At 40.8% G+C, this 21,675-nt stretch overlaps 1 gene segment (V, D, J or C); it reads left to right on the top strand.

Moving 5' to 3' along the window:
• Window positions 1-7,926: 7,926 nt before the first annotated feature.
• LOC100734326 (immunoglobulin heavy variable 3-11-like) lies at window positions 7,927-8,593 on the top strand. The segment is given in 2 exon segments: window positions 7,927-8,079; window positions 8,184-8,593. Coding segments are annotated over 2 exon segments (546 nt in total).
• The last annotated feature ends 13,082 nt before the right edge of the window (window positions 8,594-21,675 follow it).

Below are 21,675 nucleotides of genomic sequence, written 5' to 3' on the forward strand. Positions count from 1 at the left end.
GACTGAGCATCAGCTTGTTGAGAAATAGAATCAACTCCTTTCCTGGGTTGGGGCCCATGATACAGCCAGACAGCACACACTGGCACCCAAATAGGCTATTTAGCTTCTCCTGGAAAAAACATAACCATACCATGAACTCCACATAGTACTGGACTGGGTGCTTTTCTTGTCCAGTATGAAGATCCTTCCAACAGACTCTTTTTAGATTTCATTTTTTTGATTACATTATCTATCTGCTGAGATAGTTACACTTTTATTAGAATTTAAATGTTTTAAATGGTATATACTTTCAAGTGAAATCTATTATGAGTTGAACTCTTCCTTTTGTTTTGTTTTTGAAATGCAAATTGTGAGCACATTTAGTTTACTTTTAGACCTGAAGATTATAAAGAATTTTTGTGGTAAGGTATAAAGAAAATGGAAACTGCATTTTGTATTTAGGTACCTTGGGCTCTTTCAACACATGCAAGTGGTGCTCCTGTTCTGGGTTGCAGGCCCTGCTATTGTTGGGCATGTTAACATCAGTGCTATGTAAATTTTTGACTCCTAAAGCATGTGCACAGGTGATAGGAAAAAGCAGGGTGGCCTGGGCAGGCCAGAGCCATGTCCTACCTCTCTAATAAGTATCAGAATATCCAAAATCCTTAGGTACCCTTTCTTTATTAATAGATTTTTTTCAATTTTTATCAAGGGAAGAGTAACCAATTCAGCAATACAATGATCTCGGGAGATTTGAACTGTGTTTTGAGTAGATTGAACCATAACCCTGATTTCCCCTTGCAGTTGAAACAAACAATAGGCTCAGCGGAGGCTTTGGTGCACTCCCCTGCCTGGGGGCCTGTGAGAAGTAGTGAGAGGAGCAACTGCAGTTCTATTAAACACCCCTTTAAAATCTGTAGAGGGCCAGATGATTTGTGTTTGTGTGTTTTTTCCTGAGTCTTGCTCTATGCTGTTTTTCACTTTCCTCCCAGGTTTGTAAATTTACAAATTCTTCTTCTTGGAGACAAACTCAATAAATTTAGCAATCTGTGTTGTTTCAGTTTATTGACAACTAAAATTGACTTAAGAAACCAGATGGGACTTAAATTAATAAATGTAGAGTTACATTAATCACGGATTTGAAACAAGTACCTCTGTAGTAAAGAAATTTGAAAAATACAATGGCATTGAGAATTTATGTTACCAGATATCAAGACCCACTACAAAGCCATAGTGAGGCAAGGATATGCTGGAATCAGCCTGTTATCATCTAGTGAAAGTCAAATGTTGAATTTTTAGAAGTTTTAAAGGTTAGGTCTGGTCGTACTGGCTATTTAAAATTGTCTTTTGTAAGAGTATTTTGTAAACAGTAAGCAGAAAACCACAAATCAAGACCATATTGCCCCCCAACCATTAAGAGCCTGCCAGGCCAAGGAGGGCCATGCCATCTCAGGGAGCCATCACACCCCTACACTTTGGCAGGGCTGCTGCGGATCCTGCTGGAAATTTTGAATTTACATTGAGTGGCCCGAGGATATGGTCCTCTACACTTTGTACAGACGGATGAAGGTTTTGCTGAATGGATAGTTAGTGGCTCAGTTAAGGTTATCAGGACTCATGCTGTATGGGGTCATGCTGCCAACATTTTTCTGCTCAGGACCTGATTCTGGAAGAGTGCCTGTAGCCAGTTCCCTTGTAACTGTCTCAAGAAGTTTAAGGTTATTAGGATCCTGTATAATCCACATCCACAAAAGAAATGTAAATACTAGAATCAAGTATACAACAAACAGTGTCTTATACAGTTTTAATTCTTTTGGATAAAGTTTGTCCATATAGTTAGACAGCTATGTTCAATATATCGCTTTTTTTTTCCCCCAGGGGAAGGTGTTACTCTGAGGCCTGTTTATAACTGGCCCTGAGAATAAGGGTGTTTTAATGGCCCACTCTTAAACACCTGATGAAGCCAATATCAATACACTCCAGTGATGACTACTGACCTATACCAACGCACTTCTCCCCCTAGTTGCATGCACATGAGAAGGGTCCCTTCACCCTCAATGTCTTACACTGTCCATGTTTCGGCAACATATGCTGTGGCCCAGTACAATTCTTGAGGTTCTTAGGGTTAAAAACTGGTGAGAGGATGAGAAAAACAAAGAAAAGACAAGGCTGGGTTCAGGTGGAGCTCTTATTATCCTCCTGAAAGGAGAAAAGGAACTGCTCACCCAATGAAGCATGCTTATTTATACTCTTCAAAGAATAATATTAATTTCAATCCCACTGCCTTGCAACTTGTTTGCCTGGCAGGCCTGGGCCTCTTGTTCTCTTGGTGCTGGAAAAGCTTGTTTACATAACTTGTTTTGGTCTCTCTGTTTTGTTCTGGCCTGGCCTTGCTTTAGTCCCACATGTGTGATCAATCTCCAGCTTCCATGGCTCCAAATAGTTACCAAATCCATTAATTTCATAATGGTAAGTATGAGAAAAACTACGAGGTTACATATAGGAAGGAACCATGTGTGCTATATGTTAGAGATATTACAAAACAAATCTCAAAACACTCTCATGTACTTTGAATTTTTCTTTCTCTGAAGCTTGCAGAATAGAGCTGGCCATATATACAGGAGACTATACAAATAGTGCCTCCCTGTAGTGATGAAAACCAGCCCAACCCTCACCCTGATGCTCTGCAGAGGAACCCAGCCCTGGATGTCCAGCTGTTCTCACTTGGTAATCAGGATGGAGCACAGATGGCTCACGATGGAGCTTATACTAAGCTGGATTTTCTTCTTGCTATTTTAAAATTCATGGAAAATAATAAATTTTGAGCGAGTGAGTGTAACGAGTGGAATAAAAAGTGGACATGTGTGAGCAGGATGTCTCTGTATTTGTTTGCATCTGTCCTTTGTAAGAAGCTGGTGGAGTCCAGTGGAGACTTGGTGCAGCCTGGAAGGTCCCTGAGACTGTCCTGCGTAGCCTCTTGATTCACCTTCAATAGCCATCACACGGACTGGATTTGGCAGGCTCCAGAGAAGGGCTGGAGTGAATCACATGGATTAGTAGGGATGGTGGTAGCACAAACTACGCAGAATCAGTTAAGGGCCGATTCACCATTTCCAGAGACAACTGCAAGAACACACTGTATCTGCTCAGGAGCTGCCTCAAACCCAAAGTCACGGCCTTGTTTACTGTGCCAGAGACATGGTGAGGGATCATCAGTGTGAGCCCAGACAAAAGCCTCCATGCAGGGGCTCTTAGGAGCAGCAGGGGGCGCTAGGGACATGTGGAGCACAGAGTCTGTCCCAAGAGCGCAGACATTGAAGCATTTTATTTTCAGGTGTTTTATATTTAAAAAAAAAATATTACAGGGTAATGGAAAGAGCAAAGAAACAAAAGGTTAAAAATACTATGTAAAATGGCAACTAAACCTTAAAATAATTACTTCATTGTCTAATTGAAAACCCATTGCCAGCAGATAATACAATAAAATACCATAATATAACTAGTAAATCCATTATGGAAACTGTAAATTTTGCATTTTACTACCTTTGCATACGATGAAAAAAAATTTTAAATGTTTTATAGCATATATAAACAATTTAGAAAAATATAGTGTAAAGTTGTAAGAAAGTCTTAAAATGCATGATCTTACATGTGTTTCATATGCAATCAGTTGACTATGGTATGTACATAATATGAATCATCTAGGGTAACAAGAAATAAACAAAAACTACCTATCAGTTATATGACAACATACACGTGACATTACCATCTACCCACAGTGAAAAATTACATCATTTAAGAATTTTTAAACTATGCATTTTAGTAAAAAATTAATTCAATAAATTTGATGATACTGAGTAAGGCATTCAAAGATTTGAAGAGCTGTGAATTTGTCAATTGATCCTAAAATTTCAAAGCTTGTTCTGGGTCAACATCACTGATAAAATTCACATATTTATTATTTCATATATTTTTTTCCATAAAAGATTGTTAATAAGTACCTGAAATATTCAGGTATAATAGGGGTGAGATGACATTGGATTAAATCTTCTTGTATTTTTTTAACTGTCACCACAAGTGTTTCAATGTTGTAAATTTATTTGAACATACAAATACCATAAAAGTCAAAATGGCGCCTTGTAAGCAAGTGGTCATGAGTTTGATCCCTGGTACTGATAAAAAAAAAATTAAGATGGCACAGTATATACTGTAAATAATTCACAAAAACTGTATGCATAAGGCAAAGAGACAGCAGTGGCCCCTTAAACCAAGGCTGGCTGAGTACACAGCACTGACTGTCTCCTGCACAGCAAATCACATGACAATGCTTCTGGGTGAGACAAGACAGTGGAAAGAATGCTGTGAGGCCCCCGAGCTTCATGCTGACCTTCACTAACCTTGACTGTGGGGCTGGGGGAGGGAACGAGTTGACAAGTGGGAAGGCCACTGCCCCCTGATTTGCCATGTCTGGCACTGGTGATTAACTCTGATTTCCTCAGGTGTTAAGTAGGATTTTACACACACATTGTTTCAAGTACAAACTGATTGAATTTCATGAGAAATTAGAAGCTTAAACTGAAATATAGTTGTTTACATACTTGGTGATGCTAGATTTTCATACTGTTTTGAAATTAAAATACAGAACAAAGTTGTGTATGGAAGGAGGGGTAGTTACTAAGGTCTGTAGAGATATGGACCATACAGATATCTGGTATGATATCAAGAAGTTTCATTAAATTTGGTTCATTAAAAATAAGGATTTTCATCATGAAAATCACAAAGATTTACTATGTGGAAAATTTGGCTACTTGTACTATTATCTCCAATTCAGCAAACAGCAAACGCACCCTCTTTAGCAAAGAGAATAAAACTCAAATTTTGTATAGTATTTATTGCTACATTCAGATCTCACATACCTTTTACTTCAGAATCCTTTGGACTAATGCTAAAGATTGTAATAAACCAAAGTATTCAATTACGGTGTTCAAACATATGATGTTTTAAAGCCAACCACTCACACATTAGAAAAGCAGTCAAATTTTTCACAATATCAGTAAGAATGTCGGCTCACACAGGAATAATCTACCAGTGTAGATTGCATCTTTCCATGCTGACATTAAGTAACTTGTGAAGCTTTTGCTATGGATTTCAATAAATCATGAGGGCCCTTGCTGCTTCATACCAGGAAGCCTTTCAATGCACCAGTGGTAAGTAAGAAGTGAATCTCTCTCTTAGGGAAAGTCATCTCAGGACCAATATCACCTACATCACTGAGCTGAGAGGCATTCAGTGGCAGGTTCTGTGCTCACTTGTGAGTTTCATGTGCAGCATTGTGCTCCACCAAGTAGCAAGTTGACAACCTAAGTGTCCTAACAGCAATGCACTTTGCTATGGAAAAAAAATGTATTCCTAAGAAACTAAGTTGTGTCCCTCAAGGTCAGAGATTACACTACACAAGAGTAAACATCTACTGTGAGATAGAAAAAAGAGTAAGGATTGAGGCAAAAATAAATATATCTTAGCACAACCCCATAAATATGCATTATTATGATAACGTTTCACATACACAAACAGAAATATAATCAGATAAATGTCTAATAGTCTACAAATTTTATGTCAACTTTTGTGTCCGAGACAATTTTTTTCCCAATTCAATGAGAAGAGTGCATGTAGCTGAGGGCCTCAACACCCTGGAATATGTGAATGATGGTATGAGCAAATACAGAATGGAAAATGACAGCTTATTTAAGCCAGGATGCTTACATAGATATGTACATAGGCACATAGAATGTGCATTGATTTTATATCTTGTGTGTACACCCTCTATACACATGTGCTGTATGTACTTCATAGCCCTGTTATCCTTGGGTATTGTGCTCTAGTTTTCATATCCACAAACTCATCCTTCATCTGTGAACATTGCTCCCTGACCAGCTTTTCCGTTATATGTCTTGTAGGAGTACGTGGTTGGAATAGGAGAAATGGACCCCAGGACATCAGTGAGTTCTTCAAGGGCTCAGTCACCATTTTTCACACTGAGGCAATCCTAAAAATTTGAATATCCTCTGTCTCTTTGCAACATTATGTACAAGAAGACTCCACAAATGCAAATACTTCAGGAGGTAACAGATAAACTCATATAGCATATTGAGTTAATTTGTTTGTATCTAAACATTTTTAAAATGTTCTCAAATATTTGTAAAGAGTCTTCAAGAACCCCACAACACTGGTTTGTTCTCTGTCTGGTGCTGGATCCCAGATTTGTGCTCTGGAAAATTCAAACAGGATGTTGTGGAGATGCTGCATCTGATCTCAGGACTCACTGTGTTCTCCCACAGTTCTGTCTCAGCTGCTGCTGCAAGAGCCCTGATATGGTCCGATGAAGTCCTCATAGTCCCCCCCCCCCAACTGCACATTCTCTGGTTTCTCCAGCAATGAGATGCTGCCTTGGACCTGGATGCTTCAGCCACTAGGAAATAAACAGAATCAATGTGTCAAGGTAATTGATAGAGGAAACACAGCTTATAATTCATCCTTGACAACTCAGCATGTCTAAAGATACAAGCAAGAACCAGTTCTCCTTGCACCTGACCTCAGTATCTATTAAAAACACTGTGCAATACTGTGCAAGGCCATTTCTGAGGGGAGATAAATGGGATCCCAGACATAAAGCTATGTATAGTTTAGCATGGGCCAGTAAGGGGCGCTCCGGACAAATGGCAGGTGCAGAACACCAAGAAAGGAGGGTCTCTGAGCTCCAGAGGGGATACATAGGACCAGATGGGAAAATTCTGGACTAGTGAAGGAACCCTGGGAATATATGGAGAAACATTGGTGGCCCAGGAGGAGGTACAGATCAGGAGGCTAAGGGTTGAAGGCTGCCCTTCTGAGTCTGAACGTCCCCTTTGTGTTAATATCATACGCAAGGCGGAGAACATATAGTGTGTCCTCTCCACCTCACATAAGAATTCTCCAGAGCCCAAGCAATGAAAGGGACTTGGTCGAGACAGATTACATTTACACTTGCAATTTTCAAAATCGTTATGTGAATTTCTGCGTGACGGCAATAAGAACTTGCATATACTGAAAAGTAGACTGAGAATGTTAAGACATTAGATTATTTGGAGTACACAATACTCATGTTTATCATCATTGAATATTAGAGTGCTAATTTTGTCACCAAGAGAAATGGACAGTGTCCTGCAGTAATAAATGTTTCAGTTGAGGAAAATCTACAATAAAGAGGGAGACTTTATGAAATAAAACAGGAGAATTTAGGAGTAGTGATCCACTGCATATCTTGACAATGGGTGTAATTTATAAGTATTATCATGTTGGTAGTTTGTGTCAAAATGCATCTCATTTATCCATCGTTAAAATTAATAAATATATTTGTAATTAGTACCTTACAATGGAAAGCTTTATGCAGAGATGAGAAAATGAGACACCAGATTTTTGAGCATACGCTTGAAAAAGATACTGCTTGCCTATTCAGTTATGAGTGTAGTGCAATACAGAAAATCCTGCCAAGCTCTCTAATTAAAAGAAGATCTTTGACAAATATCATGAAGCATGACTATTCTGTCTTGAATCTGCTCCACCAGCAATTAAGAACTGAGGCAAGGTTTGTTGGATTAAATGCATGGAAAGATTTATAAAATACAGTTCACATCTCATGGCTCATTATGCTACTCACTCTATGCACATATGTGAAAACATGTGAAATTACTAAATCCATTAATTACATCTATGTAAGAATAAGTAAAATAGATGAGGTTATATATGTATCACTGCACAGCCAAAGGAAGAAACCGTGTGTTCTATAGAATTTGGGCTCTTCTGCCCACCTCTCAAAACAGTCTCGTGTGCTTTGGACTCTTCCCTCTATGAGGCTTCCTCTGAGCTGACTATATACCAAGAGGCTATGCAAATAGGGGCCCGCTGTTCTGATGAAAACCAGCCCAGACCTGATCCTGCAGCTCTGCAGAGGAGCACAGACCTGGAGGTCCAGGTGTTTCCACTCAGTGATCAGCATTGAGCACAGACAGCTCACCATGGAGTTTAAAATGTGCTGGGTTTTCCTCCTTTTTATTTTAAAGGGTAATTGATGAAAAACAAGTAATAATGAATGTGTGAATGGCCACGAGTGTGATAAAAAGAAAATATGTGTAATTTTTTCCTGAGCAGCATGTCTCTGTTTGCAGGTGTCCAGGCTGAGGTACAGCTCGTGGAGGCTGGGGGAGGCTTGGTGCAGCCTGGAGGTTCCCTGAGACTCTCTTGCGTGGCCTCGGGATTCACTTTCAGTAATTACTACATGCACTGGATCCGCCAGGCTCCAGGAAAGGGGCCGGAGTGGCTCACATACATCAGTGGTGATAGTAGTTATATAAAGTACGCAGACTCCGTGAAGGGCCGATTCACCACCTCCAGGGACAACGGCAAGAACACGCTGTATCTGCAGATGAGCAGCCTGAGAACCGAGGACACGGCCGTGTATTACTGTGCTAGAGACACAGTAAGAGAATGTCACTGTCAGCCCAGACACAAACCTCCCTGCAGGGGCACTTACTTCCAGCAGGGGGAGCCGGGGATTCACTAACTGAGACCAGGCCTTGTCCACTGAAGCAGGAGCAGAACAGGAAGCAGGGGATTGAGGGCTTCCTGTAGGCCTCTGGGGTTTCCTCTCAGCCTTAACGTCAGAAGGAGAGACTAGAGATACCCAGGCTTCAGATGACTTACGGGTTATTCAAGAGACAACTATAATTTTTGTTATTTACACATATTATTTTCTTGGTCTGTTTCATATAATTTTTCTAACAAGGGCAATAAAACCCAAAATATATTTTGAGAAGTTAAGTTTGTTTTGAATATCACATAATGATTATCTAAATATGAAATGTTTAACTTTGAAGATGAAAAAAAAAATTTAAAAAATGAAATGTTTAATTTTCCTCTTATAAAGAGCCATTGTCTATTGCAGTAGTAAATGTGTCACATTAGAAAATTAAATTATTCCTATCCCTCTACACATGGTCTGAGACCTTGCAGGTCTTTTCTCTCTTTGGCACCTCAGGAGACCTGGTCCCCAGTCTCAGCCCAATCATGAGGAGCTCTGAGCTTAACAGTAAGAAGGGGGGCAGCTGGACTTCGCCATGAGCAGTGTTCTAAGACCTTGTTGAGCTTTTTCTTTTCATGTTAAGTGGTCAGAATTTATTTAGGTTGCTTTGAAATTTGAAATGTTTAGGGTAAATTTCACCATTCTTTTATTTTAGTCTCTGTGTCTCTCTCTGTCTCCACCTCTCTAATACAACTGAACACATTTCAAGCTATATATCAGTATATTAATAGATAATGTGTAAAATAAAATGCTTCTGCTTCATAACATCCATTTCTCTTTCCTTAACATATTCTCCAGTTTCTACTTTATTCATTTTAAATTTATGTAAGTTCATTCTGCATTCATTAGTCACATACCTTTTCATAAATTTTTGTATCATAGCCAGATACATCTCTATACTTAATACTATTATTAATGTTGTGGCACTCTGTGAAACAAGTGTCCACTGAAGAGAAGGAAGTTATTTGAAATCTGCACATGTGTGCACTTCTAGAAGGCAGAGCTGAGGTGATGTCTGCACACATAGATGCCGCACATGTCCTTTGGACATGTCCATGGAAATAATGGTAGCTGTCACTCTGGGAAACTAAATCTACTGCTCCTCCTCATTCAGCTCTGCACCTCACCTGGGCAGTCATCATCCCTCCTGTGTCCTGGTTTCACTAAAGAGAGTTCCTGTCTCCTGTGGTGTCCCATGTGTATCTGTTGTTTTCAGGCCTGGTGAGATCACCTTCCAGAACATTACATATCCTGAGATGTAGCTGGGTCCACCCTATTGAACCTCCTGACTTCCATTTTCCTGGAGATCCCTGAATTCTCAAAAATTTGTGTTGTTTCACTCTGTTTCTTGTGCTTTGTGTCACTGAGTCCCACTGTCATTTGCATGTAAGGACAGCAGGACTGTGACTCAGGGAAGAGGTGAATATGTCCAATGAAGTTGCATCTCTATTTTGTTCCAATAGGGAAAATCATGGGAAGCCATCCTCTCTATTTTAAAGTGTACAGCATTTTGTCCTGAGACTTCACTATCTTATCATGGACCAATGAAAGAAATTAAATTGAAAGTTGAATAGTCACAAAGAAATTTAGTAATACAGTCAGATATGGAATCACTGATTGAGTCTTGTTTCAAGCAGAGGAGTTGGAAGCCCAGAGAGGAGAAATACTGAGGGAGAGATGCTGGCAACCTGGCACTTCGAGAGGAGCAGGGTGAGAGTGAAAGTTCTTTGGGGTCACACACCAACATGACACCTCAAGAAGCTTCTAGAATATCAAGGTGAGGTACTAATATGATTCCTTAGAGCTGTGCAGGAAGGAAAAATTTATCAGTGAGATATAGACATAGAGCCTTTCCTAGTGAGGAACTCAGGAAAGAGCTTCTCCAGGAACCTATCTCACTTGTTGGAAATGAATTTCCCTAACTATGAACAACCATTAATTCACCAAGTGTGACTATAAGGAGTCAAAGTAGTCTACATGAGAAATAAACCAGAAAAGTGCACTGATTCCCAGAAAGGAGAACATGTCAGTGGGGGAATTAGCCACACATCCAGAGATTCTATGTGCAGGTTGTTGGGCCAGGATGATTAAGATCTAACCATGAGGACAGAGAATCTCCATAGTAAGGCACAGCAGTGTGAGGAGCACAGATTATGGCTGATGGAGCTCCAGGACCAGGTTCACCTGGAGCAGAACTCAGTGAAGCTATAGACAGCAGAGAAGTCAGAGAAGAGGACAGGGTAGCCCTGTGCATCTTCCTCCACCGCCTGCCAGACTCTGTTCGGGGACCCACAGCTTCAGGATCATCACTATCTTTGTTATTTGGTGTCATTTGCAAGATCTGTCTCCTCTTGGGGCTATTGGAATTTCCAAATGAACCTATGAGGGAGAGCAAGAGCATACAACCAGGACACACACATTCCCACACACATGGAAAAGGCTGCACACAGGTGAGACTCAGGTTTGGCTTTGTGTCTATGCCTGATCTTGGTCTTGGAGGCAGAATGGAAAGGGACATGTAGATGAAGACTTCCCAGTTGTTCTTGGTGACAGTGTCCTGAAGAACCCAGGTGTCTATCATGGAGATGAACCAGAGCATCAGGCAGCTGCTTGCTGGAAAACCATATGATCAGACACCCAATCACCAGCATCAGTGGGGAATGCTACTGTCTGCCCATGTGTCCCTTCCAGGAATGCATTATACAGGTGGAGCTTCAGGCAATTTTTGGAGTAGACACACAGCCTCTGGGCTCTGTCCTCTGCTGCATCCATTGCTACCATTCCTAGTAGTATCTGTAGCATGGGTCCTGATTTCTAGGCATGTGAATCTGCTGGACACAAATCCCTAGGTTCAGCCAGGGTGTGGGGACTTACAGACTCCCTCTCTTGCATATGAGCTGGAGGCTACACTAAAAGCCCATCTCCAGCGTAGAAAATTAGGGTCTCCCTTGAGGTTCTCAGAACCCATGAAACCCATGTTAGAACTGGATGACCTGGAGAGCCTTCCATATAACACACCAAGAATGCTGCAGCTGCACTTCCCTGACCTGGAAGCTCTGTGTCCTGGAACCTTGATAATGTATATAAGCAGTGGTTATAGCCATGGAGTCCATGCAATGACTCATGTGCTGGGTGTGATGATTCTCTGGGCTGCCTCTCCTCAACATCTGCAGGTCCACGGTGGTCCAAGGACAAACACCTGAAATGTAGATCCTGCCTGCATCCATTCATTGCATCTGATCTTTACTAAGGGTAAAGTGAGTCTGAGGCCCAGGGTCAGAGAGATGCCTGAGTGCAGTTGAAGGAAAGGGGCAGAGGCATCATCCTCACACTACAGATATCATCTGTGCTACAGCCTTAAGGACAGGGTGATGGGTGGGAACTGAACCACTCTTGTTAGCAACAGCTGTCCCCTGGCTGGGGTCTCACAGATGGATCTAGAAGACCGGCTGCTCCTCACCCAGAGAATCTAGACTTCCAGACAGGGTCGCTGTCCAGCCTCTGCAGACCTCTGTCAGGAAAGCTTTTGCTGAGTTTCACCCTTTCTCTTCAGGTCTCCCTGCATGTAAGAGTGCTACAAATGGCACTCCTGCTCCAGGGGCATTCTAATGAGTTTTCAAAAGTGAAAAAATGTTTAAATACCATTACAGCATTTTTGTAACTCATGCTTTTAAAATTGTAGAAATATTTATGGTTTCACTTTGTGTTTGAGATCTTCAGAAATCTAAATGCATTTTGTGGCAAAATACTCAATTATGAGTTATATAATAATGTTTGTCTCTGTATGAAATGATAAATTTGTAAATTCTGTTTATGCAGATAGCCCAAATTTGATGGGAATATATATGAGGATACAAGAACACTTAACTTAAAACATTTCTTTGTTAAATTGAGTCATTAATTTTCATATCTAACAAACTCAGAAATCACTTTTCTTTGGTTACAGTCACAGCACATGTTTTCATTCATTGTAGGTAGTAGATGGGGGTATTAAATTTATTGTAATCTTTTTTTTTATTTGTCCTCTTTTCCACTGTCTGGTTCACTCCATGTGTAGATCCCAATCTCTTTTGCAAAAGACTCATCTATCTCTTTGGATGATCTGTGTTTTATTTTTTAAATTATTTATATTTTGGTATTCGAGTTTAAGAGAAATTATGTGATGTTTAAGTTCCTGTGTCCTTTATTTCACTTAGTATTATGGTGTCACAGTGCATTCATTTTTATTGAAATGACTTGAATTTCTCTTTATCAGCACAGTGTTACTACATTGTATATAAATACTGTGTTATTTTTACCTACTCATTTTAGTGGTGTCTGGCCACTTCCAGCATGTAGCGAATCCGAGTTGTGCTGCTGCACGGGTATGCATGCATCACGGGGGTGTTACCGCTTTCACTATTGGAGGAAAATGAGTAAAATGGGAATAATTTGATCAAATCTAATGTTTAGTTTCACATTTTCGAGGTGTCTTCATACTTATTTGCACAGGAGTTGCACTAGTTTACATTTCTCCTGACAATGTAGAAGGTGTCTTTTGACCCAAAGCCTCACCACCATTTTTTCTTTAATTCCTGATGATAACTGTCCCTTCTGCAGAAATATGAAACCTCAGAGTTGTTTGAATTTGAATTTATCTAATGGCATAGATATTGGACATTTTTCATGTCCTGATTGGTTAATTGAGTTTCATTTTTGAAGAGCTAAAACCAGTAGACCGAAATATCATAGTTGGAACTCATGCTAACAACTCTGGTATGTTAATGTTCTCATCTAAGTGAAAAGGTGAATAAAGGAAAAAAATTGTAAAACAAACTTTTAGAAGAACATGAATTTCAATTGTGTTCTATACTCCAAAAGGGTAGAATGTAATAGAATAAGATAATCATGCTACCTTCAACCTAAAGAGTTTTTTCCGTCTCTTTGAGATAGGGCATCACTCTCCGGTTTAAGTGGTCTTGGGCTCACTTTGTAGCCTAGGCTAATCTTGAATTTCCATGAATCCTCCCACCTCAGCCTTCCGAATGAATTATCTCTCGCGGAATTGCTCAGTAAGCCATTAAGTTATGTGAGGAGAATTGTAGGACCTCACAGACAGGCTGATTTTGTAGCCAATGATGTCACATCTTATAGGATATTGTTTCTCATTGTATGTACACGTCTGCAATCTTGTGAAGTTACCAAATTCACTAATCGCATTTTGATAAGAATAAAAATACAGATGAGGTTACACATAGGAAGGAACCATGTGTTCTGTATATGAGCGATACTACAAATTTCAAAACACTCTCATTTGAACCTTGCCTTCTCTTAGGTTTCCAGAATAGAACCAGCCTTACATACAGTAGGCCAGGCAAATAGGGCCTCCCTGTGCTGATGTAAACCAGCCCAGCCCTCACCCTGAAGCTCTGCAGAGGAGCCCAGCCCTGCATGCCCAGCTGTTCACACTTGGTTCTTAACACTGAGCTCAGACGGCTCACCATGGAGCTGGCATTCAGTTGAGTTTTGTTTCTTGCTATTTTAAAAGGTAATTCATGAAAAATAATAAATACTGAATGAGTGAGTGTCAAGAGTGGAATATACAATGGACATGTGTGACACTCTCCTGAGCAGGATATCTCTGTGTTTGCAGGTGTCCAGGTGAGGCGCAGCTGGCAGAGGTGGGAGAGCTTGGTGTGATCTAGAGGGTCTCTGAGACTCTTGTGCATGGCCTTAGGATTCACCTTCAGTAACTGGATGGACTGGCTCCAGGGAAGAGCTGGAGTGGATTTCAAGGATTAGCTATGATGGTTGTAGCACAAACTACACAGATGCCATGAAGGGGTGATTCACCATCTCTAGGGACAGTGGCAAGTATAAACTATGTCTGTAAATGAGCAGCCTGAGACCCAAGGACTCGGTTGTGTATTACTGTGCACAGTGAGGGAAGCCACAGTGGATTTCATAAACTTCTCTGGAGGGGCGCTTAGGACCCACGGGGTGCACGCAAGACACACAGCACAGAATCTACCCCAAGAGGACAGTTATTTTACCATTTTACTATTTTAGATTGCCATTATGACATTTTAAAAAATGATATGGTTATAACAGAAACATCAAAGAGGCAAATTTTAAAATCTATGCTACATAAAATGCCAACTAAATCCCAGAATAATTTATTCATTGTCTAACTAAAGCCTGGAAAAGACAAGAAATCCAGTATACCAAAATAGTGTACTACGGTTTGCTATTGTCCATTATTCAATCTCTGTATTTTAAATTTAGTATCTTTTAATCAAAGAGGAGAAAAGCTTTTTTCACTGTTTTATAATACACCATAAAACAAGATAGTAAAACACAGTATAAACTTGTAAAAATGCCTATACATACATCATCTTACATGTTTTTTCCAGATAATATGTTGGACAAATGAACAAAAAATATCTGCCAGATGTATGATTATGTACAAGATACTTTTCCTCTTACAATGAAAAATCACATAATGCTGTCTGAAAAGGGTCTTAAAATTACACTCCTTAATAACAATTTAATTCAATAAAAGCCATGATATTAAGTAACAAGGCATTCAGAGATTTCAATAATTATCAGTTTTCCAGTTGATCAAAACTTCTGTCAAATAATTGTTCTAAAGAATGTTTTAAGTATGAAAAATGTCACACATTAATATTCATTTTCTTTCCCATAAAAGGTATTTTACAAAGATCTAAAATGTCTCTGTATAACGAAGTTGAGATGACATTGAATCATATGTTTGTATCATCTCAAGTGTTTCAAAGCTGCTGATTTATACAATGAAACAAAAAGCATAAAGATCAAAATATTTTTGTGTTTTCAGGTGTCCAGTGTGAGGTGCATCTGGTTCAGTCAGGCGGGAAGGCTTGGTGCAGCTGGGGGATACTCTGAGACTCTCCCATGCAGCCTCTGGACTAACCTTCCATGACTGCTGCAATGAACTTGGCCTACAAGCTCCAGGGAAGGAGCACTCACTGTGACAGTGACACATACTGTGACACCCTGTGAAGGGCTGATTCACCATCTCCAGAGATAGTGCCAAGGGCCCACTGCATCTAGAGATGAGTTGCTTCAGGTCCCAGATCACAGCCATACTTTACCATGCAAAAGACACAGTGAGCCCAGACACAAAGCTTCCTACACAATACACCCACCTTTGTCATTTTGAGATAGGGTTTCAGGCTGGTCTTGAACTCACATGGTAGACCAGGCTGGCCTTAAACTCACAGCAATCCTCTCACCTCAGGCTGCTGAGTGATGACCTTACAAGCTCATGGAAACATGCCAATTTCTTGATCTCTTTTCTAGGGGTACACACCACACACTCAGGTTGATCAAGGATGTTTTTGCCACCATTGTTCCAAATCCATAAATTCCATTCCCACGCTTGCTCATCAGGACTTTGCTTATAAGAATTAGGAAACTAAGATGCTCTTTGGGAGAATAGTAGACCTCTTCATGGCTCACACTGCACCACTGCCCTTTCCACATCTTTTGGGATTCGAACCTGGTTATAGGGCTAAACGCCCAAGTGGATGTTGAGTGGGGCACCTGAGGAGTATCAGCATTATATTCTTCATACCAGAACATTAGTTTCCTCAGATAAAAGAGGGAAGGCCAACATCATGGAGCATGTGTGTGAAAATACCTTGGGCCCTGTGAGGAGGGAAAGTTCTTCACATGGCCAGAAAATCTCACTAGAGTTCAGGAGTTTAATATCCTCCACCTCATCTGGGTACTCACAAATATCTCTATCCCAGTGTGCAGAATCTCATTGTTTCTCTTTCAGCATCCTCAATTTTACTTGAAATATTTTTTAAGGATGAGCATTAGAGTTATAGTTTATGGTGCAGTCATGATTTATAAGGAAATAAATTTAACATAGGACACATAACTTATAGGATTACTTTATATTATTCATCCAATCAGTAAAAGGCAGAAGTGTGCAGGAGATCTGTCTACACACTAGAGACCCAAGGAATCCAGCTGAGGACCTGGAACTCATGGCAATGTCCATCACAACACAGTTGGAGGCTTGGAGCCCACGACAATGTCTTATGCAATTCTATGTCAAGGACCTGCACCAGGAAGGCCCAAGGTCAGTGGTGGAAGCTAGAAGACTGCACCAGCAGGATAAAGGATCTGAGCTAGCAGGCTGAGGCACCTGCCCTGGATCCAGGAAACCATGCTCAAAATAACTGTTTGAGCTCCACCAAGAAGAGCAACAAGCATACTCTGTGACCAACGGGATCCAGTCTCTTCTGACAACAAAATAGCTTAGATTCTTTCAGAAAAAGTACCATGACAACCTCCTCCAAGAGAATCAGTAACAAACCACCTTTCCCTCCACTTCAGCTTTTATGCTGCTGGCAACAATCCTCAGGTGAGAATTAACACCCAAGCCATTCTAAGTTCAGCCAGATGTCACAGCTGACAACAGTTAATTCACTGCTTATATATCAGGGAATAAAATTATCATGACTATTATGGTTTGAAAGGACAAATAAAAGCTATTAGAGGTGCCTTTGGAGAAATAGTAAACTCAAACCAGTACTGCATTCCTGTTGGGATTAAGGTATTGCCATGCCTCCATCCAACTTTCAAAAGATGCAGCACTGCTGGTTCCCACCACATCTCTATTTCAATCTATTTGGGCTGTGCAGATGCTTGATTGGTCTTGGGGAATGGTAGTTGTCTTAGTTACTTTATGCTCATAGCTGAGACAAAATACCGGAAGCCCAAAGTTGGGAAAGGAAAGGTTTATTTCTTACAGTTTTTGGAGGTTTCAGTCCACACTCAGTTGTCTCCAAGACAGGCAGGCATGGCTGGCCTTTATGGTGGCTGCAAACAGCAAACAGGAACTGGCAAAGAGCAAGATACACTTTCTTTCTACCATTACATCACATCCTGGGTCCACCCCTAGGTAGGTGGAGCACTGACACCATTAATCTAAGCACTGGACAATAAACTAATCACAAATTCACAATTCAAACTCATGAGACCTGGGGAACACAGACATAAATCATGACAGTAGTGAATGATCATGAATTCAATCAAGTAGCCACTCCAGTTGCACTTGTGAGCTGTAATGGTTTATGTCTGTGTCCCCCAGGCCTTATGAGTTTGCATTGTGCATTTGTGATTGGTTCATTGTGTAGTGCTTGGATTGATGGTGTCAGTGCTCTCCCACATAGGGGTGGACCCAGGATGTGATGCAATGGCAGGAAGAAGGTATGTCTTTCGCATTGCTGGTTCAAGCTTGCTGTGGACAGCTGCCATGATCTGCGGCCCAGCCATGCCCACCTGTCTTGAAGCCAACTAAGTGTGGGCTGAAACCTTCAAAAACTGTAAGAAATAACCTTTCCTTTCCCAACCTGGGCTTCAGGTATTTTGTCTCAGCAACGAGTAAAAAGTAACTAAGATATGAGCAGATGTGGTTTCTTTGATGATGAGGTTGGTTATGGTTTATTGATCTCTTCACAAGTGGGATGGAGCCATTGATGTGACACATGTGTTCCTCTCCATAGGCACAGGAAAAGTATCAGCTTTCAGACGGCAAGATCAGCAGTCTAAGACCTGCAGTGTCCTGCTTCAGGGCTATATCAAATCACCATTCCTGGATTATAACTGACTCCCCAGGGATCTTGCTCACCTTTCTCTCCCACAAGGTGTGTCTCTGGCCTGTTTCACTGATAATATTATGTCATTTGCACCAAAGGAGCCACATTTGGGAACCACTCTGGGCTTGGCAGTAGAGCATGTGCAATCCAGATTATGGGACATGAATCCAACTAAAATTCACGGTCACTGCATCTCATGGCTAAAACAAATATATACCGCCCAGTGGGCCTATTTGGACTCTGGCACCAATATAACCTCACTTAGTGGTTTTGCTCCAGAAGTTTACTAAATGATTCAAAAATGTTCTGCTTTGAATGCAAAGAGGCCTTGGAGGAGAACAAGCTCTACAAGAACTCCACATTTCTGTGTGAAGTGTCCTGCCAATGGATCATATAATCTGGCAGACGGAATGTAATTTGGGGTGTCAGTGACAGATAGGATGTTGTTTCATTTCTCAGGCAGGGTACCATGAGTAATTAATAACCAAAGCCTTTACAATTTTAGAGGAAGTTTCAGTCATCCCTTGAAGATAACCACTCTCCATTTGAGAGGCTGCTCTTCCCCTGCTATTGGTCTCAGTGGAAACTGAAAGCTTGAACAAGGGACACCAGGTTACCTTGTGATCTAAGCTGCCCATCATGACCTGGATGTCACTGATACACTAAGTCATATACATGGAAATGCACAGAAACAGCTCATCATTGTCATACTGTAACTATAAAGCACCGCCATACTGTTCTGTATGTGCTGTCACCCTGGTAACCTGTTTGCTGTGTTAACCTTTGTCCCCTTGCGAAGGACAATTGTCAGTCGACCTCGAGTTATCCATGTTCCTCTTGACCTTTGTCCCACTTTTTTGAAAGATAGTTGATCCTAAAATTAGTAGACAAAGGGCTTTAAATTCTTATAAAGAAGAAAATGGCTGACCACCAACTGTGAAACTTCTCTGCCTTCCAACAAAGGGAAACAACGGTCTTCATTATTCCTTAGATGACCAAGGACTGTGCATTCCTTCAAAACTTCTCTGTCTTCAAGCAAAGGAAATCAAAGGTTTTCTTCATTGTCCATTCTGTGGAAGTCTGTCAAAATTTTGAGCCAGTTACACAGCTTTGCAAATCCAGCTTCACTGTGTTGCTGGTGCCAGGATAAATAAAAGCACTCCTTTTACTTTAAAAAGAAGTCTTACCTTGTTTTTTGGACAACATTTTTGGATCTCATTTTGGGGGTAAAACAATAATGAAATGGAAGAGGTACGTACATGATCAAGATAGGGCAGCACCACTGCGCACATGCAAGGTACGTGAAGAAGCTGCCCAAATGCCCAGGGGTTCCTAGACCTTCTATGCAGCCTTTAGTTTAGCAGCATGCTCCTATGGCCTCCTCAAAGGTAGTTTATGGTCAGCTGCAGAGTAAGAGAACATTGTGACCTGGCTTATAGGGAATTCTGTGCATATTTCTGGAATCACATACACACAGAGACAGCTGCAGAATTGCAGCTTCCTTTCAGGAGGTCTTTGATGTTCTGTAGTGAAGACAAAGTATCACAACAGACAGAACTTTGGGCTGTGCACTTGGTTATACATTTGGCCTGGAACAAACATGGCCAGATTTGTGGCCCCATGCTGATTTCTGGGCTGCAGTCAATAGTTTCTATAGTGAGTTCAAGGACATTCTAAACTGCATAGTGAAACCCTGTCTCACAAATTAAATCAACCTTCTGTCCTCCTCCTCCTCCCGCACCTTCTCTTCATTATCATCATCATGTGCATAGGATGACTTGTTATGTGGACAGCAGTTAACTTTTTTTAGCCCCCCTCTCAGTGTCCGATTGCCTCATGAACAAAATGTCTATGGTGGCAGGGATGGAGTTCATGAGTATTAGACACACTTTGGAAATATTGGCTTGAAAAAATTTTTCATTTGTTTCATGGTCAGCTTAAATTCAGGTAAATTTTCTGGATGCTGAAAATTCCTGAAGCATTTCTATTGCGTTTGTGAGCTGTTATGGTTTTTGACTGGATTTTGGTGTTTGTTGTTTGTTTGTTTTGTTTTGTTTTTGCTTCCTTCTTTGAAGACCTGGGCGGCCTTGATCCCTACAGTCAGGAGTGCTAAGGTCATTGGAAGTGTGGACCAGCAGATGTTTTGTTACATTGCTCTTTGTAATTGTCTGTGAATAGCAAATAAATATTTTTAAACTTCTATAATGTGAAATTGTTTCTTACAACTTTTAAATTCTAACCTTCTATAGTTATTTATTTCCCCTTCTCCTTGGAGTCAAAGACAAAGTATTCATGTTAATTACAGGTATAGTGAGCTGTCTCAAATCTAGTGGCTCAAGGTTTATTTTCTGATTGTAAATATGCAAAGTCTCCTCTGTATAACCTGAAGGTATAGTATGTTCAGAATCTGAATGTGAGTGATGGCCAATTCCTCCAACCCATCAGGGTCTCTTGAAAATGATCTCCAACAAAGCTCTGCAGATTTCAGTATGGTTCTCATTGCCTAATTCAGCTGGCCATGGCCCATCAGGGCACACATGGAATCACAGCACAGTTCCTGGATCCCTTCTAGGAGGCCCAATATCTCTGGAGCTTCTTTTCCCCAACTGTTATGAGGTGCAACAGCTACAGAAAGGTTTGTTTTCTCCTCCTCACACAGTCTTATTGGGAGCCTCAGAAGAGATTTCCAAACACTGCTAAGCATGCATCAAGGAATTCCAAATGTTAGAGCATTCCTGTTTTATTCAAACATGGCAAAGTTTCAGATATATCAGAGGAGGGAAATATCTGTAAGGGTTGGCAAAGTAATTGGGCTGAGAGCAAGTTTGGGTCAGGTACAAATGGATTAAAGATTAAAAATAAAGATATACTCAGGAGAGGAGGTGCCTGGTGTAAACAGGAACAATGCCTATTCAAGCTGTTCTTGTTTTAAAGTGAGTTGTAAAACACTTTAATAGGGGTTGATGTAAGGTGCACTGAGGAGCAGAGTGTGCCTACTCAAAGCAATGAGGCCAAGAGTGGTCTTTTGAAGATGCAATGACAGCACCTGTTACGTGAAAATACTTTACAGGTCTGGTTTGATTCTTCCCAAGTCTGTATGTGTCTTTACCAAGGTGTGCTCCATGGTAATTTGTATCCCCTGGCCTTGAATCTTGGGCCCAGGAATCCAGGGGTGTGCCTGGGAAAGGTACTAATTACAGCTACTGTTAGTGATCTACAAGCAAATTTTCTGCTCTCTGTTTCTACAAATGTATGTGAAAGAGTTTTGGCCCCAGGACACTGTAGCTAGTGAAGCCTTAGAGGTGGAACCCAGGAGCTCCTATCTCCCCTATCCCTAGGAATTTACCTGTGACTCCATCTTTCCTGCCCCTAGAAATTTACCTACATCACCAAACAAAGACTAATGGGCTACCCATGTATCCCTAATGCCAAACTTATTTTCCACCC

Source organism: Cavia porcellus, unplaced genomic scaffold (assembly GCF_034190915.1).
Source record: "Cavia porcellus strain 051 isolate PalLab524CR breed Dunkin Hartley unplaced genomic scaffold, mCavPor4.1 scaffold_8, whole genome shotgun sequence".
NCBI classification, from domain to species: domain Eukaryota; kingdom Metazoa; phylum Chordata; class Mammalia; order Rodentia; family Caviidae; genus Cavia; species Cavia porcellus.